The sequence below is a fragment of the Panulirus ornatus genome, chromosome 31 (genome assembly GCF_036320965.1).
Source record: "Panulirus ornatus isolate Po-2019 chromosome 31, ASM3632096v1, whole genome shotgun sequence".
Classification (NCBI taxonomy): domain Eukaryota; kingdom Metazoa; phylum Arthropoda; class Malacostraca; order Decapoda; family Palinuridae; genus Panulirus; species Panulirus ornatus.
Genome location: NC_092254.1, coordinates 4812501 through 4830782, shown reverse-complemented (window position 1 = coordinate 4830782; position 18282 = coordinate 4812501). Strand labels below are relative to the sequence as shown.

The 18282-nt window shown below is 38.7% G+C and overlaps 2 protein-coding genes across 10 annotated transcripts in view; one reads left to right on the top strand and one right to left on the bottom strand.

Annotated features, from left to right (window-relative positions):
* The window catches only part of LOC139758741 (actin-histidine N-methyltransferase-like), a 57144-nt gene that overhangs the window by 14593 nt on the left and 24269 nt on the right, over positions 1 to 18282 (bottom strand). For 4 of the 9 annotated variants that reach the window (XM_071680485.1, XM_071680483.1, XM_071680491.1 and 1 more), the window contains exons 2-8: positions 8697 to 8812; positions 7580 to 7684; positions 5271 to 5347; positions 4583 to 4724; positions 4021 to 4212; positions 2954 to 3077; positions 1389 to 1500 (exon numbers count right to left, since the gene is read on the bottom strand). In XM_071680485.1, the coding sequence (XP_071536586.1) occupies positions 1389 to 1500; positions 2954 to 3077; positions 4021 to 4212; positions 4583 to 4724; positions 5271 to 5347; positions 7580 to 7684; positions 8697 to 8812 (868 nt within the window). Of the gene's footprint in view, positions 1 to 1388; positions 1501 to 2953; positions 3078 to 4020; positions 4213 to 4582; positions 4725 to 5270; positions 5348 to 7579; positions 7685 to 8696; positions 8813 to 9934; positions 10074 to 16481; positions 16687 to 18282 lie in introns of those variants that run through there. The other 5 variants (XM_071680486.1, XM_071680490.1, XM_071680488.1 and 2 more) reach the window with 3 other exon arrangements.
* On the top strand, positions 15684 to 17718 carry LOC139758742 (C-type lectin domain family 7 member A-like). Its single transcript, XM_071680493.1, has 3 exons — positions 15684 to 15956; positions 16577 to 16747; positions 17172 to 17718. The coding sequence occupies exons 1-3, from the start codon at positions 15740 to 15742 to the stop codon at positions 17408 to 17410; spliced, it is 627 nt and encodes a 208-aa protein (XP_071536594.1). The 5' UTR covers positions 15684 to 15739; the 3' UTR covers positions 17411 to 17718.

Genomic DNA, 18282 nt, shown 5'->3' with positions numbered 1-18282 from the left:
TTTCCTATCATCAAAAGCCAAACTGCTCAGACACACACTGCAGTATTTCTCATTATAATCTATTGAGTACAGAAAATTTTGCCAAATATAAATAACAATCCCTGCCCAGTGGTAACAGGTGGTCATATTAGCAAACATCTGCTAGCGACACAGATTAAATAACTGCACATCATGAAATTTTTCTATACCCAATTCCTCCTCCCACCTTGGCTAAGTAATATCAGAAACAAACAAAAAATAGCCTCACTTGCAAATACCTATTCTTTAGCTGTCGAGTATAATGTAATGATACCATAGCTTAACATCAACAGCCAAGTCCCTCTGACTCCTCTAAGACTTACCTAGACCATTTCAAATGCTCTGGTTCACCCTAAAAAAAGGAAGTGAAAGGATATAGTGAGAGAGGCTCTGGGGCATGAGGGTCTAGACTCGGACTGAGCCCAGCAGAACACCACTAGTGACTTTTACCCATTTCAAGAACGTTTTCCTAACACATGTCCGTTGTCCCCTTCCAATAAAGTAATATGATTGTGTGTGTGTATGTGTGTGTAGTTACCTATTTGTACTCTAACATGAGGGAGTTTAAACTTGTGAAGCACTATATCTTGAACATTCTATTTCTAACTTTTTAAATTTCTGTACTATCTCCAAATTTACTATATCCTGGTACAGTTTATTCCATTCAGCCATCATTCTTATACCGAAAGTACTTCACATATTCTTTATCAAGTTTCTTGCTTAATTTCAAGTCATGTCCTCTGGTTGTTCTATCCCTAAATCTCTTGAAAAACAGTTCATTGTCTGCATCATCAATGTGCATTAAGAACTTAAAGGTTGTATTCAGGTCATCCCTCATTTTCTTCCATGGTGATAAATCTAAGGCCTCTAGCCTTTCCATGCAACTCAGTTCCCTTAATTCTGGTACCAACTTTGATGCTTTTCTCTGAACCTTCTTTCTGACCTCTCTTTGCTTTTTTAGTTGTGGTGACCATACCTAAGAAGAATAATCTAATTTTGGGCTCATGTATGATGAGGAGAGCTTGCTCAATATTGCTTATCTATCCATGAACTTGAATGCAATTCTAATACTTGCTAGCAGACAACTGGCATCCTATGAAGGGACTATGACAACATTTCAAGCCCAATTATACTCCCAATCTCTCACACAAAAGAGATTCCTGCACTTATTTCCTTCTAGATGGCATTCATATTGAAGCCTTCTTTCTCTGTAACTCATCCTCATTACTTTACATATGAATGGTTTGAACTTCATCAACTCTATATCAGATCAACAATGTAGTGTGTTAAAGTCCCTTTCAATTAGTAAACATGGGAAACTACTTTGCACAATCTAAACAAATGTAATGCTAATAAAAAATGATACTTACAATCCCTTCCTCATGGTTTGCCATATCCCAGGCTGGGATGAGAGCCATTTGACCACTAGAACCTTTAACTGGAATCCGGTTCTGACGTGTCATAACTGTTGAGACAGCCCATCTGTTAAAACAAACTTAAATTGGTAGCTATCAAATTTAGAAAAAATGCACTACACAAACAACATGGTACATCTTTTAAGTGTAAAGCTAAAGTCACAGACAAAAAAGTCTTTATTAAGATCAGACCTTTAAAGAAACACAGAAAAGGGTAAAAGAAACAAACCAAAACATTTTTTTCTCCTTTCATTTCCAACACATCCATCCTCTTCCATACTTTCTCATTTACAACCCATACCTCACATCCATACAACAACATCAGGACTTCAAACATTGCCATCTTTCCTCTCCTAAACAATGACCTCTCTTTTCTGCATATCCTCAATGTTCCCAAGACCTTTGCCCCCTCCCTCACCCTGTGACTCACTTCAGCTCCCTTGATTCCACTCGCTACTATTTCTATTCCAAGGTCCCTAAAACATTTCACTGACTCCAAGTTTTCTCCATTCAAACTTACACTCCCAACTGACCTGTCTCTCTCCACTGCTAAAAAAAAAAAAAAAAAAAAAAAAAAAAAAAAAAAAAAAACTTGCTTTTATTCACAACTACTCTCAACTTTCTCTGTTCACAAACTGTCCTAAACTCAGACTCTAGCTTCTGCAGTTTCTCACTCAAATCTGCCACCAGCAACATGTTAAAAGCAAACAACTTACCCACCTCCCATACCTTCCCAACCCTTCTCTCCAAGACCCCTGAATTCACCTCCTTCACCATCCAGACATAAACAGATCTATTCACTTTAGAAACAAATGGCTTGAAATTCACTTATTTGTGTATAACAAATACATTTACAGATACATACACTGAAATGTCTAATAATTCAAAATGAAATAATAAAATAAAGAATGAACTTCAGCTGACATGAAAATTTTTACTTAACATTTCAACACATGTACAAGATACAAACCAAAGTTCTCTCATTCATATCCAGCAGGTTGTTCCCCATCAGGGAGGTAATTACATACATATCCCACCTTAACACACAGAAATTTATGAACATCTTACATTCAAGTCCACTAATGAGCCAATAATGTACATAACAAATCCATCAGTCTGTCCTTCACCAGCATCTTTATCCATCATGACATCTATTTCAACTCCATTCACACATACAAACTTGTGTCTGTTAGTCATTCTACATTCATCCTTTCTCCAAGCCCATACAGTCACTAAATTCATCCATTATTACTTTCACAATACCAGTTTTTCTTTACCACTATCTCTGATCATACCAAGTCCTGCCATAATACTGATCCCCTTGGAAAAAAATATTATCCTCTCATGCCAATAACATTTATAAAAACTTCATCACTCATTCTTATACTTTGTCATACCTGAATACATATTTTCCCTCCTATCCTTAATGATTTAATTGACTCAATTGGCCTTTACACACTGCCATTTCACCGCCCATAATGTTTCAAGGTACAAACCATGAAACAACATCTTTTCCTTACCTATAAGCATCAAATGTGAAGTAGTCTCTTATTGGCCAACTCTTAGCCTCTGGTGATGACTGTAGAATACGATAAAAGTATGAATACTGTCTTGCAATATTTCGAAACTGCTTCACTGCTTCTTCTGCAAATGAAACAAGTGACTGGAACAAACAATAATCATCCAAGAATACTCCTAAAACAGGAGCATAATTCACTGAATTTCTGAATTTCTTAATGTTTGACGTACATCTGAAATCTTATTTCATGTCTTAGGTACACACATGCACATCAACAGAAAACTTAAGAGCTTTCCTCTCCTTTTTCAGAAATTGTTCCCCCTCTTCCCACCTTAATAAGGAAGAGTTGGGAACAGGAAACTAAGCCTTAGAAGAATCTTCTCATTTAGTTCCTTCAAGTGTTCCTATCTTTAAAAAGTAATGTATGCAAGTCTGTGTATTTACAAATTATACTAATGTAAGTCCTGGGCCTTATATAAATAAGACAGAATATGTGGTGTGAGGTCCACTGATTGTGTATGGAATGACACCGTGTGAGGTATATTGATTGTGTATGGAATGACACCATCAGAATGAGGTGTGTTAGTAAGTACAGTCTGACTGGGAGGGCCAATAAGGGTGTGTTAAAATGGTGTAAACATATAAAGAGGATGAGCAATGAAACAATGACTAAGGGGATCTATTCCTAAAAAGAGTAGGGTGACATGAGGAGGAGACAACAACAATGATAGGAAGATGGAAAGAAATGTTTCAGATATCAAGATTTGAACATTGTGGAAGGTGAGAGGTGCATTTCGGAAAGGATGAACTGCATATGAAACATCAAAATATAACACTGATAAGTCTGTGGGGTATGGCTATGGATGATGGGCCCTGGTTTCTGTACATTATGCAAGACAGCTAAAGAGTGGAAGTGTGCATATGAGGCTACTGTTCATTTGTTTCTGACACAACTTCACTAAAGTGGAAAAAGCAAATACATGTCAAAAAATGCAAAACAGAGAATAAAGCTTTTGAAGCATGGAAAAATGTTAATATAATTAGTCATGAATGTCATATAAGACTCACCTAAAACTGGTGATCCCTTGAGAGTCTGAAGCTGTTGTGGTAAAAAGTATAAGGTGGTTGAATAAGATGAAGGCAAAATACGTAGGTATGGTTGCCATGATGACTGTGGGTTCACAAACTCCCCAAGTACATGTAAAGCCAAAGATACATTGCCCATGTGCTGCAAAATGGGGTCACGTTCTATCAGTGGACCTGGAGAAAGGAAGAATAAAATGAGATTTATACTAGGAAATGTATACAACTTATGGATAAAATGGTCAACTTTTATGGCAGAATTCTAAAAAAATCTACTTTTCTTATATTTACTAATTTCACTGCAATAATCTCTAACAGAAAACCAAATACAACTTCTACTTTATAAGTTTTTCAACTCATCTTTTATGTCCTAAACTTCTTACAAGCAAATCTATTCTCAAATTTCTTCCATTTCCTGGGCTAATTATGAGTATTTCTATCAATTCATACTTTTTTTCAAATTCACTCAATCACTCAACAATCCTAGGCACAATTCAGAATTTCATATGTAAGCTGAAATTTATTTACATGAGTGCAATCTTCATACCAAGGTATGACTTTCTGGCAGAATCCTCCGTCAGCATGGCTTCATATGGCACGGAAATTACCTCCTGTCCTTGTTTAATGTCCTCAACTGCTCTCAAACCATATCCCTGATTACCAAAATCTGCAATTTCTACACCACTGATCTGAAATCAATATATATAATGTGACTGCTTCCTCTGCTTTTTTTAAAAATTTCACAGTTTCTTAAATTGCAGGAAAAATGCAGTTACATTCTTTGTATTGCAAAAACTTACATAAATATTAACATTACTATTATTTCCATCATCATTAAAATCATTATCACTGTTATCATTATCAATATCACATCAATGGAAAAACAGGTGCTATATCTGATAACAGGAACCTGGATGTTCTGGCTCTAAGTGAAACTATGCTCAAGGAGAAGAATAATATTTTGGGAACGTCAGAGAGGTAGAGTTTGGAGTTAGTGTGTAGACAAGAGCACGACTGAGGAGGTTGGCACTTGGAATGAAAGAGGAGCTGTGATGTTTGTATAAGTGACTGAATAAGAATAACTCACCATGCTTCAATACATTATACATACCAAATATGATCTGCATTTCTACAAGGATTAATCATGGATGATCTTCAGAGTCAAAAAATCTGAGATCAATATGCAATACATTATTCAACATTATGAACAATTACAATGGCAACAAAATACAAACCATAATTTTCCTTTCCTTAAGCCATGACATAAAAGGTACCACTTGCTCCTCTCGGCAGTGTGTTGGCAGCTGGATGTCTGAAATATTATGTCATGTACAGAACCAATATCAATATAAAAGTTAAATAGAAACAATTATCTGAAGGAAAAAGTGAAGGTAACTACTTTTGTTTCTTACAACACTGATTTAAGCACTGCTAATGGGTTTCCCATACTCATACCTGGGTTCATACAATTCAGGCCTAATAAAAAAAAAAAAATTCAGATTCACTTTTGCAAAGTTGATTACTTTCTAGAATATGCATTATCATTCCTAAAAATTATAATCATACAATCACACTAAAATACATATATTACTTTCCAAAAATGCAAAAAAATCCTATGCTCCCAAGAATAATCATCCACAGGACCATTTCATTCACGTGGCAAAAAAATTCAAAGGTCAATTTTCAGACACTTCTTCCCTAAATCTTTGCATGCCCAAAAATATGTACCATATCATACATAGAATCAAGAAATTTTTTTTTTTTTTTTTTTTTTTTTTTTTTTTTTATACTTTGTCGCTGTCTCCCGCGTTTGCGAGGTAGCGCAAGGAAACAGACGAAAGAAATGGCCCAACCCCCCCCCCCATACACATGTACATACACACGTCCAGACACGCAAATATACATACCTACACAGCTTTCCATGGTTTACCCCAGACGCTTCACATGCCTTGCTTCAATCCACTGACAGCACGTCAACCCCTGTATACCACATGACTCCAATTCACTCTATTTCTTGCCCTCCTTTCACCCTCCTGCATGTTCAGGCCCCGATCACACAAAATCTTTTTCACTCCATCTTTCCACCTCCAATTTGGTCTCCCTCTTCTCCTCGTTCCCTCCACCTCCGACACATATATCCTCTTGGTCAATCTCTCCTCACTCATTCTCTCCATGTGCCCAAACCATTTCAAAACACCCTCTTCTGCTCTCTCGACCACGCTCTTTTTATTTCCACACATCTCTCTCACCCTTACGTTACTTACTCGATCAAACCACCTCACACCACACATTGTCCTCAAACATCTCATTTCCAGCACATCCATCCTCCTGCGCACAACTCTATCCATAGCCCACGCCTCGCAACCATACAGCATTGTTGGAACCACTATTCCCTCAAACATACCCATTTTTGCTTTCCGAGATAATGTTCTCGACTTCCACACATTTTTCAAGGCTCCCAAAATTTTCGCCCCCTCCCCCACCCTATGATCCACTTCCGCTTCCATGGTTCCATCCGCTGACAGATCCACTCCCAGATATCTAAAACACTTCACTTCCTCCAGTTTTTCTCCATTCAAACTCACCTCCCAATTGACTTGACCCTCACCCCTACTGTACCTAATAACCTTGCTCTTATTCACATTTACTCTCAACTTTCTTCTTCCACACACTTTACCAAACTCAGTCACCAGCTTCTGCAGTTTCTCACATGAATCAGCCACCAGCGCTGTATCATCAGCGAACAACAATTGACTCACTTCCCAAGCTCTCTCATCCCCAACAGACTTCATACTTGCCCCTCTTTCCAGGACTCTTGCATTTACCTCCTTTACAACCCCATCCATAAACAAATTAAACAACCAGCATTAATCACCAAAGAAAAAAAACGGCTAACGCACTTTATAAAATGAGCAGCATGTAATCTAAGTGATATGGTGCTCACCAACAAAAAAAGAAAAGTATGCAAGTGAAAACTACCTTATCAATCAAGTGACATGTGCAGAGCTAAAGAAAGGTACGTATATTCATCATAGGTGAAACCAAATGGTTGGCCCTGGCCATCCTTATTTGTACAACCATAGGATACATAACAGAGTTGCTCTTCTTTGAGTACATTTAAACTGCAGAACACAGATGAAAAAGTGCAATCTGTACATGTCCGAGGAGTATAGTTTCAGACGAATGTATAGCTGATGGAGTAGAGTTTAAGAATGGGTAAGGAGAAGCATTTTTAGTGCTTGTCAAATCATTATAGTGTGTGTATGTTTTGTCAATTTCATGCTTGTTGGGGGAAGGAGAATCTGTACGTATAGGCTATTAAAACTGCTAAGCTTAATAAGTGTACTTAGAGGCCGGTGATTAGTTAAGGTATGGGTTGTCTAGCGCAGCTGCAAATGAGCAAAAGCTGCACAAAATGAAAGGAGAATCTACATTCACATTAAACTAGTACTGGTGTAGTAAACCATGTAGTCATGTAGATGCTCACAAATAGGAAAATAATCTAGATTTGACTATGATACTGATGTACTTGATTCATACATACCTTTCTCAATATTTCTTATCTTTTCAATCAACTGGAATATTTCCATGTATTCTGTCCATTCTTGAGATGCACTTGGGGTTGTGGCTGGTGGCACCTTTGTACATCCTGTCATAAAAATCAGTAATATAACATATCTTCATCCTATTTTTTCCTTACTCAAAGCAATCATCAAAACTAAAATATAATATTCATAACACATATTTTTTATTCTCATTTGCAATCATAACTGTTCACTCATGCTTCCAACAAGCCTTTGTCAGTGTTATCAAATCTCTATATGTCTAACAGTTTAACAATACTGTCCTCCATCAATCAAATTTCATTTCTAGTACATCAAATCTTGTGTCACACTCCTGAAATATAGTACAGAAACTCAATACCTAAGAATATTCCAAAAGATGGCTATAAGAGATAATTCAACTACATTCACAGTTCATAAGTGATGCTACTACAGAAGAGTTAAAAAACATATCATGCTTACAAGCTGTTTATCAAATTGTCTCTACGCTAAGACAAATACTCTTCTCCTTTGCAGTGATTCACCAAATGCAATGCCACATTTCATATAGCCATCTTTTAAATCCTCCATACTGCCATGTAAAGCAAAGGCAGTGTCAGAACCTTCAACAGTACTGCTTATTGGTATACCAAATCTACATACAAAATATAAGTTATGAAAACAATACTGTACTTGGTTGATAAAAAAAATGCTGTTAACTATTTCCTTCTCAATGTGATGACCATGACCAGCAGTTCCAAAGCAGCAATATGCATATTTCTAGTGGTACAGAACAGCCATATACTAATACAGGTAGGTGGTGCTTATCGCTGAAGTTCTAATCATACACAAAAGGGGATATGAATATACTTTTATGTTTAGGAATGTTATCGATATACAATCTATTCAAGTTCAAACTAAGATGGTACAGAAAGTGGATGAGATATGTTGGTTGTACAAAACTCAAAATTGCTGGGAGACACTGCTTTACACACTATTGTGGTCAGTAACATGCCTAGTTTAATAGCACATATGCACTAAACCTTTGTACCAATTTACAAATGCTATATGGCTTTGTAGTCACTGTATGGCAGACAGCTGTCTTACTTAAGAACTTACGTTTAAAAACCTCGTCAACAACAGCAGTTAACTGTCCCCTGGTCTGAGGAAGAAGCTTCACTGGCCCTCCACCTCTATTTCCTGCCTTTTTAGCATTACTTTTTTTACCCATTGTGCTGAAAATATAAATGCATTACTATTAAACAACAATTAATACAATATAAAAGCTGATTTCAATAAGTCATACTTATTATACAAAATAAAAAGGTTTACATTATATATACAAAAAAAGTTAAAATTTTCCCAGCACTTTAACTTTTTAGCATCATTATCTTACATATACTGCAAGTCAATCTGTGAATCTATACTTAATGAGAGAAAAGTATATGAAGAATGAGCAAAATATCTAATCGATAAGTGACATTTCAAGAGGAATTGTGTACCCAACATACATAGGTACCACAACTTTCATTATACGGAATTCATTTGTAAAATAATGGGACAATTCTGGTATCTTTTCTATCCAATAATGAGCCTTTACACAACTGTAAATTTTATTTTCTTAATGCTTATTTTCAAGAACAGTTCTAGTATTGCTGGAAGTTTACTTGTTTGAATGGTTAGATTAGAGTCTATATTGACTAAAAAGACATGAGGTGTTCACATCAATCTTTCCTGTCGTCACCTCTGTCCTCTGGTGTATGATCAGTTTGCACTGTGAAAAAACTATTACGAGCAGATGAATTTCAATACCTAAGAGTGAAGTTGGATAAGGTTGGTAGTGGTAAGGTTCAAGTTGAAACTGGGGCCAACAAGCAAGAAAACTTTGAGGTGAACTGGATAAATTTACGTCTAAAACTGTGCAAGATGATTGCACAAGGGAGCACTGATGTCTGCGTGAGACCCCGTAAGCACATACGAAGTTACTATAGGTGTCAAACTACGACAAGAGAAGACAGATAACTTGTGTAGTTGAGAGGGAATGAGGAGAAAAGACTGGCGATTAAAGATGTGAAAAGGTTACGTGCTGTTGTTTTGGCACTATCATTAACTCTCCTTCCTCTCTTCCACTCACTATTCTCTTCCCTTCTCCCTTCTCACACTCACATGTTACAAAAACTTACACAATTAACTGTAGGTTTAATAAGCCTAAGTTTATTTTTTTTTTTTTCTTATCCTGGCATCCAGCAGCACCGTCCCCACAGGTACTCCACAAGTGATTTACCGGACCTCAAGTCTTGAAACACAATGATAAATGGACACTTGAGGTATTTCCCACACATCTCACGTCTACTTACCCAAAAATGATATGAAAGTTTGCGCCCAATTGTCAGATCTTCAATGTGTGACCGGGTTCGACCCCCGCGGTTATTTTTGGTAAACAGCTGATCAGACGCGACGACCGTCAAGCGCACCATGAGCCTTCCTTGATATTTTCTCCAGAGGAAAAAATATGAACACATTTAAAACAACGTGAAATGGTTATTATATACCATTAAAATATTGTACATTGCAGTTCATAGAATGGTGACTGACCAGCTCACACATGATTTTATTCATCAATATAGTTCAACCAAACTGAGTGAAGATTATTCATGACAGTATTATTCATAATTACCTCAGATTTATCTGTCACAAGTAGAAACAAGGCTCTCTATGAGGAAGAATTCTTTTAATTGCTCTCAAAAGAAGGAACCATTTTCCGTCAAAAGTAAAAAAAAATGCAGAAATATTACGAAATAGAGTACTCTATAAGCTGCAGGAAGACGACTTACTTCATCTGGCAATAATATATATATATATATATTTTTTTTTTTTTTTTTTTTTTTTTTTTTTTTTTATACTTTGTCGCTGTCTCCCGCATTTGCGAGGTAGCGCAAGGAAACAGACGAAAGAAATGGCCCAACCCCCCCCCCCCCATACACATGTACATACACACGTCCACACACGCAAATATACATACCTACACAGCTTTCCATGGTTTACCCCAGATGCTTCACATGCCTTGATTCAATCCACTGACAGCACGTCAACCCCTGTATACCACATCGCTCCAGTTCACTCTATTCCTTGCCCTCCTTTCACCCTCCTGCATGTTCAGGCCCCGATCACACAAAATCTTTTTCACTCCATCTTTCCACCTCCAATTTGGTCTCCCTCTTCTCCTCGTTCCCTCCACCTCCGACACGTATATCCTCTTGGTCAATCTTTCCTCACTCATTCTCTCCATGTGCCCAAACCATTTCAAAACACCCTCTTCTGCTCTCTCAACCACGCTCTTTTTATTTCCACACATCTCTCTTACCCTTACGTTACTTACTCGATCAAACCACCTCACACCACACATTGTCCTCAAACATCTCATTTCCAGCACATCCATCCTCCTGCGCACAACTCTATCCATAGCCCACGCCTCGCAACCATACAGCATTGTTGGAACCACTATTCCTTCAAACATACCCATTTTTGCTTTCCGAGATAATGTTCTCGACTTCCACACATTTTTCAAGGCTCCCAAAATTTTCGCCCCCTCCCCCACCCTATGATCCACTTCCGCTTCCATGGTTCCATCCGCTGACAGATCCACTCCCAGATATCTAAAACACTTCACTTCCTCCAGTTTTTCTCCATTCAAACTCACCTCCCAATTGACTTGACCCTCAACCCTACTGTACCTAATAACCTTGCTCTTATTCACATTTACTCTTAACTTTCTTCTTCCACACACTTTACCAAACTCAGTCACCAGCTTCTGCAGTTTCTCACATGAATCAGCCACCAGCGCTGTATCATCAGCGAACAACAACTGACTCACTTCCCAAGCTCTCTCATCCCCAACAGACTTCATACTTGCCCCTCTTTCCAGGACTCTTGCATTTACCTCCCTAACAACCCCATCCATAAACAAATTAAACAACCATGGAGACATCACACACCCCTGCCGCAAACCTACATTCACTGAGAACCAATCACTTTCCTCTCTTCCTACACGTACACATGCCTTACATCCTCGATAAAAACTTTTCACTGCTTCTAACAACTTGCCTCCCACACCATATATTCTTAATACCTTCCACAGAGCATCTCTATCAACTCTATCATATGCCTTCTCCAGATCCATAAATGCTACATACAAATCCATTTGCTTTTCTAAGTATTTCTCACATACACTCTTCAAAGCAAACACCTGATCCACACATCCTCTACCACTTCTGAAACCGCACTGCTCTTCCCCAATCTGATGCTCTGTACATGCCTTCACCCTCTCAATCAATACCCTCCCATATAATTTACCAGGAATACTCAACAAACTTATACCTCTGTAATTTGAGCACTCACTCTTATGAAAAGTTTTTATCGAGGATGTAAGGCATGTGTACGTGTAGGAAGAGAGGAAAGTGATTGGTTCTCAGTGAATGTAGGTTTGCGGCAGGGGTGTGTGATGTCTCCAAGGTTGTTTAATTTGTTTATGGATGGGGTTGTTAGGGAGGTGAATGCAAGATTTTGGAAAGAGGGGCAAGTATGAAGTCTGTTGGGGATGAGAGAGCTTGGGAAGTGAGTCAGTTGTTGTTCGCTGATGGTACAGCGCTGGTGGCTGATTCATGTGAGAAACTGCAGAAGCTGGTGACTGAGTTTGGTAAAGTGTGTGAAAGAAGAAAGTTAAGAGTAAATGTGAATAAGAGCAAGGTAATTAGGTACAGTAGGGTTGAGGGTCAAGTCAATAGGGAGGTAAGTTTGAATGGATAAAAACTGGAGGAAGTAAAGTGTTTTAGATATCTGGGAGTGGATCTGGCAGTGGATGGAACCATGGAAGCGGAAGTGGATCATAGGGTGGGGGAGGGGGCGAAAATCCTGGGAGCCTTGAAGAATGTGTGGAAGTCGAGAACATTATCTCGGAAAGCAAAAATGGGTATGTTTGAAGGAATAGTGGTTCCAACAATGTTGTATGGTTGCGAGGCGTGGGCTATGGATAGAGTTGTGCGCGGGAGGATGGATGTGCTGGAAATGAGATGCTTGAGGACAATGTGTGGTGTGAGGTGGTTTGATCGAGTAAGTAACGTAAGGGTAAGAGAGATGTGTGGAAATAAAAAGAGCGTGGTTGAGAGAGCAGAAGAGGGTGTTTTGAAATGGTTTGGGCACATGGAGAGAATGAGTGAGGAAAGATTGACCAAGAGGATATATGTGTCGGAGGTGGAGGGAACGAGGAGAAGAGGGAGACCAAATTAGAGGTGGAAAGATGGAGTGAAAAAGATTTTGTGTGATCGGAGCCTGAACATGCAGGAGGGTGAAAGGAGGGCAAGGAATAGAGTGAATTGGATCGATGTGGTATACCGGGGTTGACGTGCTGTCAGTGGATTGAATCAGGGCATGTGAAGCGTCTGGGGTAAACCATGGAAAGCTGTGTATGTATATTTGCGTGTGTGGACGTATGTATATACATGTGTATGGGGGTGAGTTGGGCCATTTCTTTCGTCTGTTTCCTTGCCCTACCTCGCAAACGCGGGAGACAGCGGCAAAAAAAAAAAAATATATATATATATATATATATATATATATATATATATATATATATATATATATATATATATATATATATATAAAGCCATCTGATCACAAGATTTCTTTAACCAAAGGGTTTCACAGTACTTAATTTGCGGGTGTACAATACCGACCCACACACTTCACTGTAATCTTTTTTTTTTTTTTTTATTCCGTTTTGTTGTGATTCACTTTCTATTTGACGAGTTCTTATGTGCTTGATGTGTTATTACAGTCGGTGTTGGTCAGTAAGGTACATGCGCCTGTAGGTCATGGTGCCCAAGATGCTGATCCGGATATGAACAGGTGTCAGGTAAGATAATTATAATATAAAGCTACTCCGATTCTCTCCTGATGTATTTCATTTTTGTTAAATGGATCTCATGTACTGAGTATCTTTCCTCTGGTGGAGGCTATATAATCCCAATCTCCGAGAACAGTTTGAGATTTGTTGATGTTAAGAGCCATGATTTATGGTCAGCTGAGAGGTTGCTTGTTTGCGATTCAGCCCAATCGACTGCCAATGTTTTGAAATAGGTCAGAGTCGAGTTATAACCATAGTCCACAAGAATAAGAATAATAATACCTACCGAAGGTGCTAAAGATAATTCTAAAACCATACATACACTTTCGCTATGAATACGGCCCATGGCGACTTGAAAGGGGTTCGCGACCTCTCTAACAGACCCAGGTTGATCTGTACCGCACCCCACGTCCACCCACTAGCAGGGCTGCCAGCTCCAAGTTGTTCATTTCGACTTGGATTACCATTGAGAATTATTTTCTTTTCCTGTTCCCAACTTCCTTTCATTGGTAAGCTGTATATTTCCACTTTCTAAGACCCTAATTTACCTGTCAACAACAGTGTGGTGACCTCGGAATATACACTGAGATGGGTTAGGGAAGGACATACGAGTAGTCAGTCTAAGACCAAGTGGTCATCAATCACAAGGTCAACGGTCAAGTACAGGTCACAGGTCATATTTACCCGTCCCTCCCCGTCGCGGGAGCTAAGTTTCAAGAGTTCCTCTGTCAGCTCGTACAACTACGCTTTGTTATGCAAATATCAAATTATTTGTTTCAGCCGAATATTAAGTCTTGTTTAACGTATTTCTGTAGCTGTTCAATGCATGGTTCTTCTTTCCCCTTATAGTAAAACAAGAATGGCATAAAAATTGCTAAAATATCATGAAATACACGATATGTGACTGAGATAATATGGGCTATTTTACAAGTCGGTGTCACATAAAGTCTATCTGGAAATCCTCCCCTCTCATTTTTTTTTTTTTTTAATTTTCCAAAAGAAGGAACAGAGAAGGGGGCCAGGTTAGGATATTCCCTCAAAGGCCCAGTCCTCTGTTCTTAACGCTACCTCGCCAATACGGGAAATGGCGAACAGTTTGAAAGAAATATATATATATACATATATATATATATATATATATATATATATATATATATATATATATATATATATTATCCCTGGGGATAGGGGAGAAAGAATACTTCCCACGTATTCCCTGCGTGTCGTAGGCGACTAAAAGGGGAGGGAGCGGGTGGCTGGAAATCCTCCCCTCTCGTTTTTTGTTTTTGTTTTTAATATTCCTAAAAAAGGAACAGAGAAGGGGGCCAGGTGAGGATATTCCCTCAAAGGCCCAGTTGTCTGTTCTTAACGCTACCTCGCTAACGCGGGAAATGACGAACAGTATGAGAAATATATATATATATATATATATATATATATATATATATATATATATATATATATATATATATATATATATATATATATATATATATGCTCTACAATTCGTCGCAAACTAAAAACATCACTAACCAAAATACCGAAGAACATCAACAACTTATATCACACTGGCCCATGCTTGAGGGAAGCAATACAATATACATATGGCAGAAACTTTAACTGGAGAGACAAACTACCACAGACTTCTATAGCAGTACAAGTGTGGAAAACACTGTTCCCCATGATCCTCAAGCCCGGAACGACTCTAGCCATCCATCGATGTATCCAACAAACTCATTTTCCCCTCCCACCCTTACTCAAAAACATTACACATCCAGTCTGCCAGAGGTATAAAAAATAAGGCTTCAAAAATACGTATCCAGCACACACTAAACTGTAATCTTACCCTTTCCATACTGTTGGTTACATATTTCACGAGTGTTGTACTCATTTGCAAACAGACTTTGATAAGTTCATAATAGCTATAGTAGTTACAGACAGGCTATATAACTGATATTTGTGTGTGAGAGAGAGAGAGAGAGAGAGAGAGAGAGAGAGAGAGAGAGAGAGAGAGAGAGAGAGAGAGAGAGAGAGAGAGAGAGAGAGAGACTCCCTGGTAAAGTATAATGGAAGATGAAGCACTGGAGAATATTTCCACCTTTGGATGGGCAGGAGACGCGGCATCTTCACCGACGCCTCCCCCCCCCCCACCCCCCACCTATGAAGGCAGTCGGTCCCCACTGTTCCAAGGGCATCCTTAGGCAAGTAGTACCCGCCAGGAAGGCTTGGAAGGCAGTCGTTCAGGAAAAATCACTGCGTCATGTGGGCCAGAGGGTTCAAACTGCTTGTTTTTTTGGTGCTGTACTTGCAGGGCCAACCTAAGCACTGCATACTAGGGGAAAAGATAGCCGTGCAGACAAACGACCAAATAGAAAACACACCGGATGTTACTGTGGACCTCCTGCGTCAAGAGGTACAGGAACTCTCCTATCTCATCACTGTCTTCCTTGCCCAGCCACGTCCACAGACGACCAAAGGTACGTAGTACAAGGAAATGTCTTCTTAAGATTTTTTTATGTCTACATAAGACTTCGTTCTTTTTGTCAGCTGGATAAAGCAACAACCTTCGCCGACCATGAACTGACACAACAAAATGTCTTGAAAACTGGCTAGGCTCCTGTCCTAGTACTGGGCACTCAGTCGCTACAGGGTTCAGACCTTTCACTCATTTAACTAAAATGAGAGTCAGTCTTTTATCGATTTCTGATGTTTAAAGACATTCGACCTGAGCAATGGTAAGAATGTGGGTGTAGATTAAACAAATTTTAATTTACAAGAAGCTGTCAGCCGATAAGCGAGCAATCAGTAGCTCGCGTGACATTATATTCGCATTGGCGAAATATTTATTGGATATGTATCCAATTCATTTCAAAGTCAACTAAGTCTGCACGTATGTAATCTGTCAGCGATAAATCGACTGATGTTATATTCGGCGATAGCCTTTAACATTCTGTCGGCGCGGACGTAACATGGATAATAAAATTAATATTTGACATATTCACCTAAGAAAGGGTAATGTGTCCATAGAGTCCTGCAAGATGGATACCCATCGCCTTTCCCTGAGTGGATAATTCTTGTTCTTCTGTTTCGCCCACAGTGTGTAGGACACCCTACGTGGCAATGAGTGGACGCTGCATCGTCGTGCTGGACAAGATTACAGGGTCGTGGGCCAATATGCGGAAACAGTGCAACAACTTGGGCGGGGACCTGCTGAAGGTGGACGACGCTAACTTCATGGCCGACCTCATCCAATACATCAATGCACACCGTAAGATATTAATCAACCTGTGGAACACTACTATAACAGCCCTAGCACTCATGACTTAACCTTTGACATAACACGGAAATATCGGAACGCTGGGTTCCGAGGAGGGACGGGCCTTCAAACTTAGTTTGATCCGTAAAGTCCTCTCTAAATATTACATTTTACACATTTTACGAGATCTTATTCAGATGTCATTCAATGGCTACCACACCTGCGTGTCTGTATCAGAATGGAAGTCCCTCGTTCTTAAATTAGTCAGGTCTATAGGGCATATTACAAGGCTAGCCTAATTCCAACTAGAGCTGGTGTTTTAGTGCCAAGTTACAAAATACAATATACCTAGATTCTCATCATATGAATAAAAATACTATAAAATTCGATCCAATCTCAATAAAATTGTTGACCTAATCACTACTATTTATTGTAGCGTTCAATGCCGGTCGCTACTGGATTGGCGCCTCGGACCTTGGCCATGAGGGCAATTGGCGGTGGCCGGATGGTTCCCTCGTTAGGCTGGGTACACCCTTCTGGGGAGATTATGGTGAACACTTGCAGCAACCCGACGATGGCATACATGAAAACTGTGTCAACATGCCCAGGGATGATCGTTTCTTCTTCCATAATGGACCCTGCAACGAAGTGAACTCTGGCATATGCGAGTACTGATCTGAAACTATGAATAATGCAGCCATATGTAATGTCATCGTGATTTCCTGAGAGCTTTGTGTGACACAACCATGGTCTTTATAGTCTATAAGTATTGCAAACATTAAAGGGTAATGCAACCATAAGCTATTTGCAGTGTAACCATTAATCATTATTGTGCAGATGACAAATTACGCCACTCCAAAGTCGGTAGCTATGCTGGGCTGGAATGCTTAATTTGAACTACAAATATAAGATATTGCTTAATTAGACAAGAATGCTTTTATCTTTAATGCAATTACAATCTGAAATAAAAGTTTATGAATATCTGCTGTTTATTCTTTATCAATTTAAGCCTCACCTTTAACAGTCTCATTCTTAAGGATATATCTTTGCAATATATATATATATATATATATATATATATATATATATATATATATATATATATATATATATATAGAACATTCACCCTACATGAAAGATGCGGTCAGTCCCTACAATGTATGCATGAATGAATATATATTTAGCTTAGTTACCTACAGTCGTGGTTTTCTGTTTTGACTCCATAACAGAAAGCGTAAAACACTGTACAAAAGTTATAATGTCTTTTATAGCTGTAACGTACTTATGACGTAAGAAGCATCTCTCAAGACTGAAAAACTAAATTAGCTGTGCAAAACATATCAATAAATATGCTACTCGGTTAAATATATATATCCTCAGAAAAAGTATACATACAACAGATATGTAATACCATTTTTAAACTCCCAACTCAGTGTAGTTTGTAGGGGAAAGCTGACACAAGATGCTGTAAGGGGACGGGTGAAGACAGAAGTTTTAGGGGTCGGTTAAGGCCAAATACTATTAGGGACAGGGAAGGCCAAATGCTG